The 20,869-nt window shown below is 51.4% G+C and overlaps 1 protein-coding gene across 2 annotated transcripts in view; it reads right to left on the bottom strand.

Moving 5' to 3' along the window:
- The window catches only part of Acsf3 (acyl-CoA synthetase family member 3), a 40,437-nt gene that overhangs the window by 8,311 nt on the left and 11,257 nt on the right, over window positions 1-20,869 (bottom strand). For both annotated transcript variants that reach the window (XM_021169909.1, XM_021169908.2), the window contains exons 6-7: window positions 16,986-17,095; window positions 5,985-6,111 (exon numbers count right to left, since the gene is read on the bottom strand). In XM_021169909.1, coding sequence (XP_021025568.1) covers window positions 5,985-6,111; window positions 16,986-17,095 — 237 coding nt within the window. The remainder of the gene's footprint in view (window positions 1-5,984; window positions 6,112-16,985; window positions 17,096-20,869) is intronic.

The raw sequence follows: 20,869 nt of genomic DNA, 5'->3' as shown, positions 1-20,869 counted from the left end.
CAGTGTCCACACAGGAACTGAGAACACCAGTGTCCACACAGGAACTGAGAACACAGTGTCCACACAGGAACTATTCTAGATGTGCCCTGCGGCCTCACTGTGCTGGGGTCTAGGCTATCTCCGGGGACTGAATGAAGGAACTTGACTACCTTGATTTCCTTTCGTGGCTGGGAGTGAGAAAAAGTGCCCCGTGTTCTGCTCATAGTACCCACAAGGCAGAGTGCAGGAGGCCACACCCTTTTCAGGCCACCAGGACTCTGGGAGGAAGGGGATGTTACCATCAGAAGGCTGTACTTGGCATGGGGCTAAGGACCATCTTCCACGACTGCAGCCTAACTCTGTTACGCTAGCTCAATGGCTGAGCTGTCTCTACACTGGGGCACCAGGAAGCTGGCTCTTTCTGGTCAGGCTACCTCTCTGTGCCCTACAGCAAACCCTCACTCTGTCTGTGCCCTTGGGGAGAAGGCTTCATTTGTCTCAGAAGGAAGCCCAGGAAGCTCCCGGGGCCCTGAGGCCCTGCAGGATCCTGCTGGCTGGGATCTCCAGCAGTTACCTCACGCTGCTCACGTGCCCTCCTCCTGGCATCAATGTGCCTTTGCCTGGGACCCCTCCCGCCTGGCACGTCTTGCATGCTCTCTGGCTGGGACCTTCATAGGAGTCCCCTGGGTGTCACTCTTCAGCAGCCTCCTGATAGTCTACTGTCTTGAGCCAGTCCCTTAGAAATTCACCTAATTTGTGACTTTTGACTTGTTAGTGTGAGCCCATTTTGGCCTCCAGCTTGTCCTGGCCTGTTCAGTACAATCCTATTACCAATGGCCAAAGTAATTAAAGACAGGGAAGCCAGGGCAAACAGGCAAGGAAGAGGCTCCAAGCATCCAAGGGACCAGGCTGCTGGGCTGGGGGTTTTGAAACGTACATCAAACGAGTTAAGTAACTTTTACTTTTTATAACCACATATTTGTCAGAAGGCATTGATTTGGATTTAGCCTCCTTGGTCTGACCTGATGTGTGTGTCGAGGGGATTTTGTTCCGACAGAAACAGCATGCAATCAATAAAATCTTATTACATGGATTTATGCACTGCTTTCAAACCCACTGCTAGTTCATGTCTCTGCCTTAAACTGTAATTGAAAATAAATCTGTGATACTTGGGTGTTGGTTTCTGAATGCAAGAATAGAGAGGGGCCTTGTCAGGAGCACTGCACACCACCTCCTGGTCACTTCACTCTGGCTAGGGACCCTGCAAACAATAGCACAGCACTGCTGAGGACTGAGGCTGCTGGTCTGGCACAATGCCAGGCACCCACAGGCAGCTGCAGGACGACATGCTACACTCGGGACTCTGGCTCTCAAAGCTTTGGGGATGCAGGAATACCTGTCCCCTGGCTGCTCTTCACAGCTGACACAGTCCTGTCTCCCAGCAGCTTCAATTCCACCTGGGCCTCTCTTGTCTGACAGAGGATGTGGCTGAAGTAGGGAAGGGGAGGCATCATGACCCCAACAGAGGGCGTGCCTATGGCAGAAGGGAGCCAGCTGTCACTGACACCGAAGCAGAAAGCCTCTGAGACTAGAGCCTGGGGGCCAGGACCTAGAGAGGCACTAGAAGGAACAGGGAATGAAAGCAAAGCAGACATGATAACGTCCCAGGATCCTAAACCTTACCAAAACCTGCCTGCAACAGCTCAGACCAGGCACAGCTAGGAGCCCCAAAGACTAGATCAACAATAGTTTATTTGTTTGGTTTTAAAGGCATAAATCTTAAAGTGGGGAGAAAGCAGAGGAAATTATATGTCAGAAGTTGAACACCAGAAAGCAGACAGGCAGGTGGTGAAGAACTGGAGAGCCTGGCGGGAGCTCCATGTGGCAAACAAAGAGTGCACGCGTGTGCATCACTGCAGGGCCTGGGCTCTAGATGCTCTGGGAAGCAGGGCAGCTCCCCTGGAAGGACAACAGGTCCCGGAGCCCTGCAGATCCTGGCCTCTCCAGCACCGGCAGTCGGCATTCACCAGCCAGAGCTTAGCAGAACAAATACTGCCCATGACTGACCAGTGTGGGAACGGCCTGTGGGAGTGGGGTCCACCAGAGGATGGCAGGGTGTGAGTAAGCAAGTCAGGTCATCCTCTGTGAAGGGGGTCAGTATCCCTGAAGCCACCAGCAAGACTTGGGGGAGAGAGAAGGCGGGAGGGGGTCTTCTGGGCTAGGGTTGGGCTGGCTGGGTTGTGGAGGTCTAAGCCACGGATAGACACATAACTCAGATTTTTAAAAGTTTGCAAACTCCTGCCTGGATTTCCAGCTCATTGTGCAGGAACAAACCAGGGACACACACTGTCAGCCCTCATGCCAGTCTAGCACCAGGGGGATGAGGCCACTGTCCTGTGGACCTGGCCTGTTTCGTCCACACATAGCACCTGAGCCCAGGGACTTGGCACTGGGAACAAAGCACAAAGGGTGCCAGGTGCCCCCGTTTTCTGTGCCTGCCAGTCAGGATGGTACCAGTGCCTTCCCAACCTCCCAGGTGACAGTCACAGCAAGGCAGGGGCAGGAAGCTCAGCCGTGAGGAATGAGGACCCATATACACCTCCACTGGCTGACAGCACGGAACAGCCTAGGAGTCTCTGGGAAGACTATTAATCAATCAACAACTGATTAAAAACGAATGATAACCTTTAGAGGTTGCACTGGAAAAGCCATTTGACAGAGCTAAGGAGCCTCCTAGCAGTACTGGGTCCTAACCCTAAGCAAGCATGCACAGAGCCTCATGGAGAACTTGGCACACATGGAGAGCAGAGGAGAAAGATTGCTCAAATGGCAGCTCAATTAGGGATATTCACTTCCCTGCCTGCCTACCCAGCACAGGTTATGTGGTGGGTGGTGGACAGCACCATTATCAGTGGGTGGCCTCTTCCAGGCTAAGCTTTGGCTTCTGCATGTCTCATGTCCCCATGGAAACCCAAGTGAGGGGCAGCACAGCTTGTCTGCATGATTCCAGCCCTCCTGAACACCCGGTGCCTTGGGGTCTTGTTAACTCCCGCCCTCCCTGCTGGTGCCCTGCTTTCTCCACGGCACAGCATAGCACAAACTGCCCACCATGTGTAATTACTGTGGCATGAAGGCAAGGCTGGCTCCCAGCCCAGATCTTGGCTGATTCCAGTCCTGCAGGCAGCCTCTGCCCATTGCACAGGGTTCAGAGGTCCTAACTCACAGGCATCCCTCATACCATTCCTATGGAGGAAAGGGCAACAGGTTACATCTGAAAACCATTTACAGCCATGCATTTAAGAGACTTTGCAGCCTGGGTCCTCCAAACGCCCATGGTGGCCTGGTTTAGAGCAACAGGGAAGGGCAAAGTCCCCAAAGCCAGCCACACACAACAGACCACAACAGAGCCCCAACAGACAGACACACATGAAGTAGGGGACAGATCTTAAGGAGGGATGGCGGGACATGGTAGGCTTGTTCTGGAAGAGTAAAGGTGTTTTTCTCTCCTTCCTCCTTCTGTGCCTTACAAGTTGCTGGTGACTTTCCTCAGATCAGAATTCTGTTCCCTAAGGAGCTCCACCAGCTGACGTGCCCCTTGCAGGTTTATTGGTAATGACACCTGGTTCCTGTGCACATTAATGGAATTAACTCTCAGCGTCTAGATTCCATCCTCTCTGCTGTAGGGACCTGGGTGACTGGCTCTTTAGCATTGGTGGTCCTCAGGTGGCACAGGAGTATCCTGATCCCTCCCATCACCCACCGAGGAGAGCCTAACTCCAGACTCTAGGCTTACCTATTACTTACTGCCTGCCTGGGCCCCAAACTCCAGGCAGGCCATGTGTTCTAAACAGTTTTGTTGGAAGTCACAGAGTTAGGAGGACTAATTTTGGCAGCAAGGGAGGTCTAGCTCCTTTCTGAGTCACCACCAACCTTGTGAGTTCCTCTGCATACTCCCGGGGGCAAGAATAATCACAGAAAAGAAGGGGAAGATGATGGAACAGTGGGTGCAGGGGGTGAGCAGGGGGCCACCGTCCTCTCATCCTGACCCAGAGGGTGGCCTGGGAGAGGCTGTGGAAGAGCTCTTCCCAAGAGCCCAGGGCAGCCTTTCTCCAGCTTGTGCCACAATCCAAGTGGCAGGAGGGACAGTTAGGGAAAGGGTTAAGTTTAATTTATCCTGATTTCTACTTAATATCATGCTCTCCCCGTAGGAGCGGCAGCTGCGAGCTGATTGCGCGCTCTCATTATGCAGCCTGTATCGCTAATGGCCTGTGACAAAGGCTTGCCAGCTCCCGGCCTTACCCCCGAGAGCCAATTAAACACACACACTCCCTTCCTGTTTGCAGCACGTTACAATGAAATTAAACTGAATTTCAAAATCGTTTTCTCCTGAAGACATCTCTTTACAATAATTAATGCATGCTATTCCTTTTCAACAGAAAGGCCCACCCGGAGGGAGCGCTCACTGCCCACTGTGGCTCCTGCTGCACCCCAGGGCTCCATGAGTCCCAACATCAGTAAAACCTATAGGGCTTGCTCCCTGTGTTTTTAAAGGGAAGAACACAGTCTTTTATCCAAACCTAAACATAAAAGAAGGTGACCACAAAGCAAGTTGGGATCCCTGCAGGGACTGTGCAGAAGGCTGCTGGAGGGGCCTGTAAACGCAGGACTCACTCAAAAGCAGGCTTTCCCAAATCCTGCACTGGAGGGACAATGGCGGGAGGGTTGTTTCCTCCAGATAGCTGGCATTAACCAGGACGCTCACAGAGGGAGCACAGAGGAGCCGTGGTTATCTGCTTACCACTGTCCATCCCTGATCTACTGATATAATCATGATATAATCACATCAGGTTCTCCAACACTGAGCTGGTGACACCCTGCAACAGTGGTGCCTGCAGAGCCCACAGGGCATGCCCGGAAGTTTGTGGGTCTCAACTGTGGACCCTGGGCACTCCCTGGAGGAGTTGGATTGATGCCCCCACTGAGCTAGAGTATACTGGCCCAAGGTAGCCAGGACAACACATGCTTCCAGGGCCACCACACTGAGGGTCACATTTGGCAAACTTATAGATTGTCTCCTCTTTCCCTACAGACTCTGCTTCTCTCAGCTGAGCCACAGTACCCAGCCAGGGCCCATGGCCCCCAAAAGGCTTTGCCTCCAAAAGAACATGGTCTAAACCGCCTCTGTTACGTGGGTCAGGATGTCACATGAGAAGCAAGCCTTTCTTTTTGAAAAGTATTACCTAAGAACTAGATAAGAAAGCATATACTCAGAATGTCAGGAATACAGAGGGGCAAAGGAAGAGTGACCAGAGCGTTACCTCCTGAGGTCAGTGCCTCACGTGATGGCAATGGACTTCAGACAAAAAGCCACTGTCCTTAGGACATGAGGTTCCCTTAAGCTACGGAGGGCTCTCAGGAGGACTGATGCTCAGGTGGAGAAGCTACAGGCCAAGCAGAGCGTCTCCCAGCCTGCGTGAGCTACTGCCCTCACCCCACCCATGAGCCCGCAGGCCACACAGAAGAGACCAACTGGAATATGCAAATTAATGCCTAAACCAAACCAAATCACAGTAAATGAACCTGCTTCTGACCCCACGGTGGGGAGGGGGATTTACAGAGCAAGAAGATGGCTGTGTGGACAGGAGCAGTGGGGTGCCCAAGAGGAACAGGAGGCCTGACCGCCAGGGCAGGAGGACCACAATCATCAGGTATCAGCAAGGCTTTGGAAATGTGGCCAACCGGCAGAGGGACAGCCAGCAGAGGGACAGTGTAGATGCTACCTATGTCTTGAGGACAGGGCTCCAGGCTCCTTGTAGGGCAGTTGTCTCAGACCCTCTCCAGTAGTTGGCAGGAGGTGGAGGCACTCAACAGGGTGTCAGATAGCAGCCTCCAAATGGCCTCCGCCTTCAGTGGGAGGTTCTGGAACGCACAGGCCGAGAGACACCAACACAGACCAGACCCACCTCCACCGCAGTCCCCTCTGCCACTTCAGGCCTTTGTCCTACCTGTTCTGAACCAGCCATCGGAAGTGAAAGCACTTTTCGTTTCTTCTGGCTTATCCCAGTATTCTCGAAACACAGAGGGTCCCCTAACTAGCAGCTCCCCTTCCTTTTCCTCGAACCCTGGAGTCACCTGCAGAAGGGAGGAGACATGCAGGTCAGAGCAGGGCAGCACTGGGTCTCCATGGCTCCTCTACCCCACTGCTGACCCAGGCAGGTGGCTTTTTTGAAACCAGATAGTTGGAAATCTTTGAAAATCACAACCTTCAATGGGTAGACCTCAGTCACACACAAGCCTGGGCTCCTCCTCTGCCCTTGTCCTGGAGTTGAGGTCAGTGCCTGCCCACTCTTAAAACCTGTTCCTGAATTGCATTTCTGCACACTTCTCAGAAGCAGTGAAACACTCACCAGCACTGCCCAAGCAGCTGGCATAGTCTCTGGACAACAACAGCTTGGTTCAGAGTGGCCAACCAAGGGACCAAGTTCCTAGATGTCAAGTAGAACATGTGGCCCCTCTAGCATTGTCACGGACACTGTGTCTTGACCATGGGGCTGCTGTTTGTGGTCATGTTGTATACACTGGCTATGTAAGATCAGCACATACACTTGCACCTTGGCTGTAATGCTTGAGGCCAGTGGTGAACGATGGTGTTGCTGCTGAACATGCCTGCTAGTCTACACTTCTCCTTGTTATTAGAGTATGAGTCTTCCACTTTTTGTCTTGAGTCAGGGTCTTGTTCTGTAGGACAGGCTGGTCTAGAACTCATGATGCGCCCACATGACGCACACACATCTCTGAAGGAGATAACCACTCCTACAAGTTGTCTTTTGACCTCGACATGTATGTTGTGTCACATACACATGGGCACAGACATGAGTACACACACACACACACACACACACACACACAAAGTATGCCCATTTTCCTGCCTCTATGAGACACAATGATGTAAATCCTAACTGGGGAAATAGTGCAAAAAAAGAAATGAATAAAAATTTGAAAAGAAGAAATAAAAGGGCTATTTGTAAAAAATGTGAGGCATATGTGAAAATTCCTAATATATTACAGACTGAAGTCAAACAATGCCCTTGCACTAGCGGGTGAACTTAGCCAAGTTACTAGAGGATGCCAGTGCCCACCCAGAGCTAGCGGTGCTGCTACAGACTATCAGTGAGCCACCAGCACTCACACCCACTGGGTTATCTGAGACAGAAGATAAAGAAAAGGAAAGGCCAGGCAGTGGTGGGGCACGCCTTTAATCCCAGCACTTGGGAGGCAGAGGCAGGCGGATTTCTAAATTCAAGACCAGCCTGGTCTACAGAGAGAGTTCCAGGACAACCAGGGCTACACAGAGAAACCCTGTCTTGAAAAAAAAAAAAAAAAGAAAAAAAGAAAAGAAAAGAAAAAAGAAAAGAAAACTGCACCTGGTTGCTGAAGATGGCGCACACAAGGGTAGGTCAGACAAGAGCGAAGGGAAAGGCATACATGCTCATGGACTGGGGCTTAGTCATTGTTAATTCTCTCCCGCGCCCCCCCCCCCCAGTGATGTATAGGTGTAATTGGATTCCAATTAAGAACCCAAAATAACTCTTTGTAGATACAGACAAGCTGGTTCTTGGGGCTGAGAAGATGGCTCAGTGGATAAGCCCTTGCCATGCAAAAGCCAAATGTGGTCATGTGTATCTGTAATGCAAGCATGCAGCAAGATGAGAGTTGGGGGCAGGAGGATTCTTGCAGGCGTAAGGGCCAGCTATCTTGCTATAAATGCTAGTGAATAAAAAGTCCTGCAAGATGGAGACAAGGACCAACACCTGAGGAGTCCCTCTGGTCCCCACATGCACGCCGTGGCTGGCATGTGCAGGATTGTGGGGAGCAACTGCCCAGTGGTGGAGCATTTGCTGAGTAGGCGTGGGTCCTGGATTTGACCCCTAACACTGCAAAACTGCAGACTCCAAACACGGAACAGACAGAACCTGTTGATGGTGGCACGTGAAGCAGCCCGTCCCCTCCAGGAACCATTTGAGCAGTTCTCAAATATGCTGCATCATATAACAGCAGGCTCCTCCCAGGCACTGACCTTAGAGACAGAAATCCTCAGTTGCAGAAGAAAACCTCAAATCAATATGTATCAAATGACTCATCAAGACCCAAGTCTGGAAACACCTCATGCTGCTCAGTTTTTCACAGCTGTGACAAGCTTCTAAGAGGACAACTAAAGGACAAAGGAGTTGTTCTGCCTCATGGTTCCCGGGGCTTCGTGGTCCAGGGTCACCTTGCTCCTCACTTCTGGACCTGTGATGAGGTGTCCGTCCCAGTGGGAGCTGAGTGGAGCGGGTCTGTCCACCTTATGGTGAGCAGGAAGCAGAGGGGAGGAGCTGGGAGGGCTCCCCCTTAGTGACTCGTTTCCCCCAAACTGGCTCTATCTCCCAGAATGCCATCCTGCCAAGATTCCATCAGGGGCTGGATCTACTGATGTGATCAGAGGCCTCAGGGTCTACAAACTTTCTAAAGCCCATCTGCTGTCATCCATCCCCCCAGCAGATGCATCTGAAGACACCTCAGACTCAAATCACCACACAAAACAAATGTCTCATAAATAGCAATTAGTGACCGCCCACCTCATGGAACATCTCTTTGCAGCAAAAAAGGAACACATATCACATCTGGCTGTGTTAGGGCTTTGATTCCAGTGTGACTCCCCAGGGTTCTACCACCTTGTGTCTGGGAGGAAGCAGGACTTTAATGGAGCGCAGGGCTGGGGGCTGGAAGGAACCTCTCTCCGTGGTTGAGGCTCTGGGTGCTGTTGATGGACTCTACAGACGTAGTAACCCCACAGCACAGTCATTTCAGGCCTCTTGCCCACCCAGGAATCCTCACTCTGTCTTTAGATCCACACATCCCAATAATGCCATCTGACTAGTCACCAGCTGTGTTGAGGCACCAGGAGCCATCCCTGACATCGATCAGTGTGCAGCTACCTTACTGCACCCCACCTTCCCTCTCAGATACCCTCCTAGGGACCCCGCTGAGTTCTAACATCTCAGAGCAGCCCAGCTTGGTAGTAAACATCACCTGTATGATACTCACTGCATGGGTCCTGTTCAACTGGAACAGAATAACACGCACAGCTAACTCACTAACAGAAGGCTTGGCTCTAGGCAGGAGCACTGCATTCTTCCTGTGGCTAGAAAGCCAGTCAGTGTAACCTTACCACGTGTGACTTTAGGATCTAGTGAGACGTCAAACATGGTGAAGCCATGCTCCTTCCACAGCCAGCTATACAATGACACCTGAAGACCCCCTGCCCCACACAGCAAATCGGTGCCTGGCTCATACAGTGGGCAGGCAGCAGGCATGGGGATCTTTGAATCCCTCATCATGAATCTTAATCTCAGCTTCCATACAATAAGAATACATATTCCCAGGCCAGTGGCATGAACTAGAAGCACACCAGCTTATTAACACTGAGACACATGTCTGCCTCTCCCCCAGTCTCAGCAGGCTGCTGCATTTCTGAAATCATGGCTCATCCGCCATGGTGACCTGGGTTTTGAAACATGGATGCTATGGCTCCTGAGGATGTGCAGTATCACCCCACAGGTGTCACACCAGCTTTCCTGAGACCAGCAGCTATCACAGCATCAGCACCCCAAAACACAGAGCAGAGTCAGGGTCCTCAGGACACTGGCTCCCCAAGATTCTCAGTTCAATCCCGCTTAAAACCCAGCCAAACCTCTCCTCAGGCACCTCAAACAGGTCCTCCTTGTCTGAGGCCATGGAGACAGATGCCCAACAGTCCTGACTGGACTCAGTGTGCATACACCCCAGCGATGGTGTCACGATAGGACCATGCCCCAGCCTTTGGTTACCACCATGGAGCCTTCAGTGCCCGGCTTGCCTCACTCACAGGTGCCCTCCAGCACCTCACCACTCATGTGTCTCCAGATGACAGCACATGCCCCTTTTTGAGGTCAGGTCCCATTATGTAGCTGAGACTGACTTGGGATTCATAGTGCTACTACTAACCTGACTCCTGAGTGCTGGGCTTGTAGGCACGCACTGACATGCCCAGTATGCCTCCTCTAAAAGGCTGAATGGCTCTACAGTCCACTGTGCATACTGGGTACATAATCCATCCTGGTCTCTTTATTGAGCTCTACGCTGGCTGATGCTATTCACTGGCTATCATGGAGTGTTGCAGCAAATGCGGGCACAGTCTCACATTATAACCTCCCTTGTACTACACAGAGATTGTTGGAGCGTGTCCTTCCTCTTGTCCCTCTCCACACTATTTTACCTGATGACTATACTGTACTAACGTACGTTCCCACGGTGGGCTCAGGTCCCCTCTGCGTCCTCCCTGCTGTCTTCAGTCCGTTGATGGCTGCCGTCCTAATGGAGATCACCTGCACTTACGTTGGCCTTCCTTCACTTGGATGTCCTTGGTAATTAGTGATGTCAGTATTTTCTGTACACTTGTTGACCACCTGTTTGTCATTTTGTGAGAAGTGTCTAGGTCTCCCGCCCTTTCCAATGAGTGGCCTTTTTCCTCGCCAGTCGGCAGAGTCCCCTCTAGATTACATGCTAGTTCTTATCAGATGTGTGGTTTACAAGGATTTCTTCCCATTCTGTGACCATCTCTTCATAGGGTTTTCACAGCCCGAAGCTTTCTAAATTAAACCAATCCCAGGAATTGATTTCTGCTTGTCTCTGCTATATTCCTAATACCTCTGCCTAAAACACTGTCACCAATCCATCCTTCTGTCTTCTAGTACTGTCGAAGTTGCTGGGCCAAATTTAAGGCTCCTTGACTCAGAACTGGCTCTTTTACAGTCAGGTTTTGTTGAATGTTTGAGTCGGAATCTCAAACAAACACATTATAGTCATCACAGAAAATAGTGTAGAGGGTTATCAGAAAGGGGACAAGAGGAAGAACATGCTCCAACAATCTCTGTGTAGTACAAGGGAGGTTGTAATATGAGACTGTGCCCACATTTGCTGCAACACTCCATGATAGCCAGTGAATAGCATCAGCCAGTGAGCGACCCAGACTTGCCTGGAATTCACTGCACATGCCCAGGCTGGCCTCAAACACACCTCTCTTGCCTACCCCTCATATGCTGTGATGACGGCAGGAGCACCCCAGCCTCTGATCTTGTCTTTCTAGATCTGGGCTCTGGTTTTCTCAACATTCATTGATGAGACAGCCTTCTTCCTTAAATGTCTTCCTGGAACTTTTTAAAAATCTGAAACAACTGACTTCTCACCCTCTGCTCCATTGTGCTGGTCCACACGCACATCTCTTCTCTGTGGCAGTACTGTGTCCCTGAGGTTAGTGGTCTTTGGCAGATTTTAAAGGCAGGTAGCTCAAGACCCACAGCTTTGTTCTTTTTGCTAAAGATGCTTTGGTTATTTAAGATCATTTGTAGTTCTATGCAAATATTAGAATTACTTCTACTTCTGTGAAAATTTTGAAACATTTTGGGTATCCATTTAAGTATAGACTTAAAGATTTATTTTTATGTGTTTTTCTACTATATGCATGTGTATGAGGGCTTATCTACACATATGTATGTGCACCACAAGTTTGGAGTATCCTCAGGGACAAAAGATCCCCTGGAACTGGAGTTACAGGTGTTTGTGAGCTGCCACGTGAGTGCTGGAAACGAAACCCAGGTCCTCTGCAAGAGCAGCAAATGCTCTTAAGAGCTGAGCAATCAATCTTTTCAATTCTTGTCAAGTTTTTACAGTTTCTGGTGTACAAGTCCTCTCCTCCTCAGTTAAGTTTGTTCCTAAGTGGTTTATTTTGAGTGGGGAGTCATGAGGAAGCCAGAGAACACTCTGCAGGGTCAGTTCTTTCCCTCATCCATCCTTGGGGACTGAACTCAAGTCTCTGGCTTGAAAGCGAGTACCTCTATCTGCCGAACCATCTCTCTTTTGCTAAGATATACTTTTAAAAAGAATATTATATTTGGATCATTTTCTTGACTTTTTTTTCTAGATTACTCACTATTAGTATATGGGAATGCTGTTTGTATGACCTGCAGATTTTCTTTGTTTAACTCTGATAGTGTTTTGATTTGTGTCTATATAATTTCATGCCATCTCTAAACAGGGAAATTTTATTTTCCCCTTTCCAGGTATGACGCTTGGGCCAAATCTTCGAGTACAGTGTTGGACAGTAACAAAACAACAACACATGGTTATCCTTGGCTGGCTGTAGACTGTGAAGGAAAAACTGAACCCCTGTCCATTCAGGACAATGCTACCTGTCTGTCATATCTGGCCTTCCTTTATGTTGAGGCCTTTGTGTTGTTTTCCTGTCTCATTTGCTCAGAATTGATCATCAAGGGTTGCTGGAGGTCATGCTTTTCTGGTGCTTTTCTGTCTCCACTAAAATGACTTAAACACAGGGAATATATAGACACATAGGTAAGTGGCTGCCTGGGGCCCAGGGTGAGAGGACCATGGGGCAGGAATGGAGTGGCAGGAAACGGCTACCGTTACCCGGATGACAAAGGGGTTCTAAGACTGATGGCAGGGGCTGGTACACAGCTCTTATAGGTCCCTGAAAACACTGCCAGGCAGGACATTCACAGGGAGAACTGTGCATCTCGACAGAGCGCTTTAAAACCAAGGCCAAGGCAGCAATACACGATACAGTTTGTTTTCCTGTGGGCAATGACAGGGGGTCCCTGAGCTCCTGGGAGGGAACTAGGTTCCCAGAGAATGGGCAGGGCTGGAGGCCACTCTGGGCTGAGGCTTTTCTCAGAGAAAGGCAAGAAAGCAGGAGGAAAGCTGGGGTGGGGTGGGGTAGCCCCGAGTGCCCTAGGTTTCCAAGCACCACTCCAATGGGCAGTGTGGGTAAGCAGGCCCATGCCCAGAATAAAGGTACTAAGTAGGGCTGAGGAGTTGGCTCCAGTTGAGAACACTCACTGGCTGCTCTTCCAGAGGACCTGGGTTAGATTCTTCCCAACCACACGCTGGTTTACAACTGTCTGTAACTCTAGCTCCAGGGATCCAAAGTCCTCTTCTGGCCTCCACAGGCACTTGTATGCACAGGGTGCACACACATATGCAGGCAAGACAATGAGTGCATTGGGGCTGGGGTGGCACTGAAAAGTCAGGCTATCTGCAAGCCAGGCTGGCTGCAAACCACCTGCCTTTTGGGTTGCTGATTCCTCACCTGGGAGCAGCTGTCTCCTAACTGCCCTGAATACCGTAAGCACGCACATCTCAGGACACGTGCCTGGCAAATGCCACCCCCATCTCAAGTTAAGGCCAGCAGGTAAAGGACGCCAATGTCTGACCCTTCTGTGTGGGGCAGGTATAGCAGCTGACACATCAGGGCAGACAGCAGAGAGACGGGGCAGGGAAAGGAGGAGACAGGGGAGGCCAGGGTGCTGGTGGCAACAGGGGAGAAGGTGACGGCAGAGCTGACAAGAGTGGTGGCTTGCCTGTGGAGAACTGATGAGGTAATTAATTTTTTTAGAGAAACAAGTTTGCTCCAGCCCACGCTTATGGCGGCTGCATCCTTAGGGAGACAAGCAGTGCTGTGGAAAGGCCCCGCTTGTAGGGCGGCATTATCCACAGCTGTGCAGCCATTTACTGTTGATAGACCCCTGTTGTCACTGGTTGGTGTTTGGCTCTCATGTATGTGAGCAATTTGAGAAAATAAAAATAAATAAATAAATAAATAAAGAGACAATGCCTGACGCACTCGCAGGCCCGGCCGGCAGCAGGAGCCAGCTGGAGAGCTGAGGCCCATGAGACGTGGATCCCAGCCAACAAAGCAGGCCTGGTGCATGGAGGGGCATTCACCTCTTCACAGCGAGGGGTCAGGCTGAGAGCCCTGGAAGCCTCCACTCTGAGGAGCCTGTGAAGCTAGACTGACTTCAGAGGGAGCCCTGTCCACAGACAGGAAGAGACCAGCACAGCTCCTTCAGAGCCTCACTGCCTGCCCGAGCTCCAGGACTCAGGATGCCAGGGACAGGGAGGCAGCCAGCTAGTGGGATGCTGGCTGAGATGTGTAGTGCCGGAGGCTCTGGGCTAAGCAGGTGAGGAGAGAAAGAGAGAGGCTCACACACAGGGACCGGGCTTGGCAGCCCCTGCACACAGGGAGTGCTCTTAACCAGCTCACACTGGGTCCTTCTCAAGGGCCCAGGCGACCATTGCTCTCACTGCACATGGCCACTACCTAGAGAAGAAAGTCTCAGCTCGCAGCTCTGACTTGCTTTGACGACAGGCTTGATTGACAGGCTTGATTGACAGGCTTGATTGACAGGCTTGATTGACAGGCTTGATCCAGGAACACACGCAGCCCCTCCCAGAGTCCTCCTGACAGTACAGGTCATCAGTCTGATGGCCAGACAAGCTCTCGAGAATCAGAGAGCCTACATCAGCTGCAGGCTTAGTGGCCCAATCCCCAAGGATCCTTGACTTTACAAAGTCCAGAAAATCTACAGCAAGGAGTTATGGATGGCCATCCTGGGGTTCCTGTCAGTCATGGAGAGGGGAGAACAAGGCATAGCTCTCACAGGCTTCAGTAGGCTGACAGGGAGAACCTCTTCAAAGCAGTAACATAGGTGACCACAGAAAACAAGAGAGACTAGGACGAGATGAGGGTTTCTGTTTTACTACCCTCTCTGTGATCTGATCAGATAATCTTTCCTAGCCAAGTATGAAGTATGAAGTATGAAGTATGAAGAGAGAGATTTAGGGTGATCACATGGTAAGTTCTAGGCTTTTGCTGTCTGTGTGACTAGCATAGAACTGAGGGCAGGTAAGCACTCTACCACTGAGCTCCCCCAAGCCCAAACCCATAAACGCAGAAGTCAGAGAATCCGACTTTGTCAAATGCCACACCTCGGCACACAGTTACAGGGACAACATTCCATCTTTAGACTGTGCTGAGGGTCAGGCACAGACCAGGATGCTCACGAGGGTTTATGCCAACAGGGGCAATGAGAAGGAATGCAGGGTCAGGTTAGACACTATCCAGCCAGAGGCACTGGCATTCCATGAAGGTAGCCCCTGGCTGAGACTACACACCCTGGCAGGTGAGCACAGAGGGCCGGGTGCACAGATGCTTGCTGCAGCAGTGTGCAAAGGCAGAAAGTGCCTTCTAGAAGGCAGTAGGCACGGCCCGCAGGAAGTCCCACTTGTAAAACTGGCATTCTCAGGCTATCGGCAACAGCCCCAGAGGTATGTCCTCCACACCACACATATGGACAGTGGGCACAGTGGGCACTGCCCATCACTAACCACCAGTGGAGAAACTCCAACAGTTAGAGTCATGTTCTGGAAGCCACACAGATAAAGGTCTTAGGATTTATAATTATGAGAAAACCAAATGTCTATGAACTCAGCTCAAAATGCCGAGTCTGTGTACTGTCTACTACACACACACACACACACACACACACACACACACACACACACAGAGTCAGTCAGTCAGACAGACAGGCATGGTGAGCTGCAGCTTGCTGTGCAGGTGCTAATAAGTTACATCTCAACCTCAGACAGTGTCCTGCCCCCCCACCCTGACCTAGGCCACAGTTGTGCCGTTTTCTGAGGTCCAGTACCTAAGACACCTGAATGGGAAAAGCTACCGTGGTGCAGCTTCAGCCCTCCACGACCCCCCCCCCCCCGAGAGAATCCACCAAGGCACAGAAGCTGGGGACTGGTCAAGCCTTGGGGAGGCACGTGGCCCGAACACGCGCTGTTATCTGAGCTGAGGGTGGGTATGGAGGGCCCAGGCCCAGGACAAGTCAGGTGATTACAGACACTTCAGTAGGAAGGTGGCAGAGGCAGGGTCAGGGAAGGGGTCTGGGCCAGCTTGATGGGGCCTGTGGGCAGGGGAGATAAGAGATGTTCAGTCAGGTCGGTGGTCTTCAGAGAAGGCCCCAGAAGGAAGAGTCCAGAGAATAAGAGCTCGCTCAATAAGGGACCAAGGCAGCTCCAGGGCAGGCCAGAGACACTGCTGACCCCACCACAGGGGAAGGGTGGGAAGTGTTCCTGGGACAACAGAACATTTCCTTCATGATGAAACAAGCTCTTCATAGACTTAAGCTCAGAGCCGACATGTCGCACTTGCTTGCTCTCTGGAGCACCAGCAACCATTTTGCCCTTGGAGGAGGCTAAGGGCAGTAAAGACAGAACTCCAAAGACCTCAACAGCTGCCTCTGTAGGGATGGATCCAGGGAGTGCTGGGAGGCCTGACGGCACGACATTAACACTGTGGAGAAGACACTGACTCAGGGGAGGGCACAAGGCTCCTTCCTCGTGGTCACAGTGTCAGTGGCACACAACACCCTGTCAGTCTCTGGGGTAATCACTTCCTCTCAGGTCAAAATTCCACTTCCCATGAATCCTAAATCTCTAGGGCTGAGGCTCCTTTTGATTAGAAGTTCTTAGCTCCTTTTAAAAGATGACTTATTTGTTTTTATTTTGTGTGCATGGGTGGTTTGCCATCATGTGTGTGTGCCCCTGGAACAGGAGTTGCCATGTAGGTGCTGGGAATCGAACCTGGGTCCTCTGGGAAAGTAGCCAGTGCTCTTACACACTGAGCTGTCCCTCCCACCCTCCAGTTCCTAGCTCTTAAAAACATCAATCGAAGAAGACAACATCCCCCTCCTATCCACACTTGCCAAGTTAAAAGTCACGTATGAAGTTGAGACCCACTTTCCTGCAGATGAAGGGGCTCAACATATGGGCCTTCAGACGGCACCAGTACCTGACAGCTCAACGCTCCCACAGGCCTAGTCCGTGAGGATTGCTGCCGTGCTGCCCCATGCTCCTTAGTAAAACCATATGGTCCCCTCAAAATATCCTCCAGGGACAGAGCTATGGGGAGGCGTAGGCTGCTCTGGGAAGGGACGTTAGAGCCTCTTGGGTGAGGCTCAGACACACTAGCACATAACCTGTCACATCCCTCAGCATCTCTACTGTCCATGGCTGCCCCACCCCTGCATGGTGAGGAAGAAACCTTCAAACGATGACCTCACCTTTGTCCCCCTCTCGTTTCCCTCTGCATGGATGATGTAGGGGGAACCCTTCTGCGGGTTTTCTGAGATGATGCGGACTTCCACTCCTGGCAGTGGGGTCCCCACAGAACCTGTAGGAAAATGGGGGAAAGGTAGGAATTAGAGCTGGGTTTGGGCTATGCTTGCTCCTGTATGTGAGACATGGGGTTACTGTGAGATAACTGTGCTCTGTTACAGTGGCAACCTGTGTGTGTGAGCAGCCAGCCTGCAAGCCAAAGCCTCACTGAGGCTATGGTAGCAGCTGCTGGTGCACAGCCAGAGTCACTGCTGGCCATGTGGCCTTGCCATGGCCACGTGGATTCTTCACTACTGCTGCCTGGTCAGGGAGAGCTGGCCACCAGCTGGATGACCCAGAGATTTATATGAGGGGACAGATGTGTGCAGGGGCTGACTAAAGCAGACCACGAGCGCATCCCAGAAAGGGCTAACGTGAAAGTGGGAGGGGTTGGTGTTTAGGCACCTATGGTTTACTCTACACTGGGCTGCTCCAAACCTCTGGCATTACACCTCCTCCTGCAAAGCTGAGACAGACCCAGTTGGTGGGCATGTGCCCAGGAAGTCCCTGTGGTTCTAGACAATGCCCTGGGTTGAAGTTTTACTCTGCTGCTGACTTGGGGCCCTGAGCCTTGGTGCCAACAAGCATAGCAGGAACAGGGTACAGGGTGGGGCGTATAAAGGTCAGCACGTCCAGGCATGAGGCCAACGTCCAAACACCTCTCTCCTGAGGATTCATTTTATGTCTTCAGGCCTTATTTTAACACTGTGGTTAAAAGGACTCTACCAGGACACGTCTCCCAAACAGCAGCTCAGGGGACCCTGCACATACTCAGTATCTCGGGTTCTGGCTCCTAGTGAGCTCTGTTTGCTTGGTCCCTGTTTTAGATGAGGCACTGACCCCCCATGGCTGTCACTGCAGTGCAGAGGGTCAGGAGGCAGGCCGATGGAGACGCTGCTTTCTGTCTCTAGGTGTGTAGGTGCCTAGGCCTCCCCTCTGGTGACGTGAGTCACCCCACTCCAGTCAGATAGCTAAGTAGCTCTGTCTTTTGGGCTGTAAGACTTTAAAAATAAGAGTGACTGGGCTAAGTGTGGTGGTGCATGACTTTAACCCCAGTACTTGGGAGGTAGAGAGACACAGGCAAATCTCTGAGTTCGAGGCCAGCCTGGTCTACAAAACAGATTCCAGGACAGTCAAGGCTGTAACACATGACGACAACAACAACAACAACAACAACAACCAAAAACCTGTCCCCAAAACAACAACAAAAACCTCAAAAACAAAAACAAAACTCAGGGTGACCATGTATGGCATAATCTATGATGTCAAAGCGCACAGCTTGATGCAGTGAGGACCCAGGAACCTGTGCTGCCTCTGCCTCACCAGCTTAAAAGCCTCCTCATCGCCCGGGACACAGCCATCCCAGTGGAAACTCCCTTCCCACTGCTAGGCAGGTTCTGCTTTGTCTCTGTGTGTCCTGCTCCAGTGCTGCAGGCAGAGGAGACCACATAAACTGTGGTTTTCAGTATCCTTAGTGGGCAGCGCTGTAGATGAGGATGTCTTCAGTGCCATGGTGAGGTCATTTCCTCTCTATCTCATCATCTCCGAGTCCCCCGTCATCTGCTAGGTGCTTATACGTTCACACAGCCTTCCTGGTGACTCTAGGGCCACGCTCCTCCTCTAATGAAGTCCCTCTTCAGTGCTGAGGTAGCTCCTGTCCTCTAGAGCACCCATGCTGTTCTTCCCAGCCATAATGTCTGCTAAGATCTAGCTGACGGGACAAGCCTTGACTCCCAGGAATCTGACTGTTAAGACAAATTTCCAACAATAGTGCCCAGCCTGGCATGTCTCAGCCAGAGGCTACGGGGGGGGGGGTCTAGCCCCTTCATGCCTACAGACCTCACCGTGTGTGTGTGTGGCCAGCCCAAGGATTACCATCAATTGACCTCTGAGATGAGCTAGATGACATCTTGAGGTCTTCACCAGAATCACACTGCACAAGCGTGCCCTCAGCAGACAGGTAGTGTTGATGTCACTGTACTAGATGTAAACAGGACTGCCACTTTCCCTCAGAGGAAGGGATGCACTCACTTCTCATGCCTGCTGACCTCCTTGTTCTAGAGGCCTTAGGAGCCCCCCGAGCTCCAAGCTGCACCTGAGCTGAGGGTCATCAGACTATGAGGAGCTTTCAGGTCTTGGGACAAAGGGAGAACCCTGTGAGTGAAGCTGAGTCTGGTCCAGAGCCACCTTTGGTAAGCAGGTGTGATGGTCCCTGCCCCTGTCACACATAGCACTGGAGCACCACAGAGGATCCAGGACCCATCTGAAATCAACACCACAGGAACAAGACCCCTCCTAGGCCAGAATGGATGGTAGCAGTCAGTGTTCTAACAGCTGGCCACTCTTGAGAATGGTGTCAGCTATTCCTAGACAACTGGCCTTTGGTCTCCATATCCGAGGGTGTGAGGGACATAGCCTGCATCTCTGCATGCCTGGGTCCTAACAAGTGAACCCAATGATAAGGTCCCAGAGCCCTGTCATGATGGGCTAGAGAATAGCTGTTCCCAGCATTCCACACCCAGTGGAAACGGGCCAAAGTGAGAGATGCAGGCTGCAATTCACAATTCCCTCAGTCAACAGGAGGCCAGCAAAGGCAGGGCCGCCAGGGACATCAGAGTCCTTTCAGCTCACCTGAGCTTCTGTCTTATATTTTAAGCCCTTTAGGGTGAAATGGGTCCTATATACCTCATATGGACAGTCCCTCATGGCCGTATATAAATCATCCTTATAGCTTAATGAGAATGGTTCCAAATAGCTCACACAAATGGCCCCCATGACCTGGTAAGAGTGACACCATGGCCTCTGATGAGTGCTAATAGTCCCCTGAGTCCCTCTGGCCTGTGTAACGCTTCCCCGTGGCTTCAGGCTCCAGCCTCAGTGCCCTATGCTCCTGACTGGCCTGGCCTCACTTTTCACTCTTGCTTTTGCTGTCATTATAGCCACTTGGTTCCCTAGCCCCCTCCAGATCTGGGCTCTGTTAGAACACTGTGTTACCCACAGCTGAAGTCGGTTAGAAGGCCCGGTCCTCAGTCTGGTCCCAAATGGAGGGACCTTGGTCAGCTCTGTCCCCTGGTCTGTGATGGTGTAAAGTGGCCTGGCACCAGGGGCCACGTGAGAAGACACACAGAAACCTCTGCTATGTGACTGTTTTCACAAACACTCTGCTCAGTCACAGAACACACTCCATGATGCTCTCGTGGAGAGAGGTGACCAAGCCTTCTGCTGCCAGGCCTTTCCACTTGGGGACCCTGCCATGCTGCAGCTCCAGTTTGTAGCTGGACTTAGCATTCTTGGGCTGAAAACCCACTGTGTTCTAGTCAGTTCCTCATTCTAGAAACTCAGGGCCCCAGCAGAAGAGCCGGGGTCATCACAGTCAACTAGAAAGATCACAGAAGGGAAGGGAGGAATCCAAGGTGGCTCCCTTAATCTGGGATCCAGTGTCCATTTTATTTCTGTCAGGCTGCTGTGGCCATGGTGGAAAGAGCTGGTGCAGAAATGGTGCTGGTATGTGATGGTGGCTCAAGGCAGGCTGGCTAACTGGCCAGGGTACTGACAGTGGTATCTGGGGTTTGACAAACCACATAATTGATTCCTAATCACATCCTGCCTTTTCAGAACAAGCACATGCCTGCACTCCATGAGCCTGCAGTTCCCACAGGAGAGCCCACTGTCTGGTACCCACCACTGTTCTCCCCATTTCTGCCTCTGACCTAGCATAGGAGTGCTTGCTTCATCTCTGGACCACTGTCATTTTCTGGCTGGCCAGAGACATCTGCCCAATCCTCGACCC

Source organism: Mus caroli, chromosome 8, assembly GCF_900094665.2.
Source record: "Mus caroli chromosome 8, CAROLI_EIJ_v1.1, whole genome shotgun sequence".
In the NCBI taxonomy this organism is placed as follows: Eukaryota; Metazoa; Chordata; class Mammalia; order Rodentia; family Muridae; genus Mus; species Mus caroli.
This window is presented reverse-complemented; position numbering and strand designations above follow the sequence as displayed.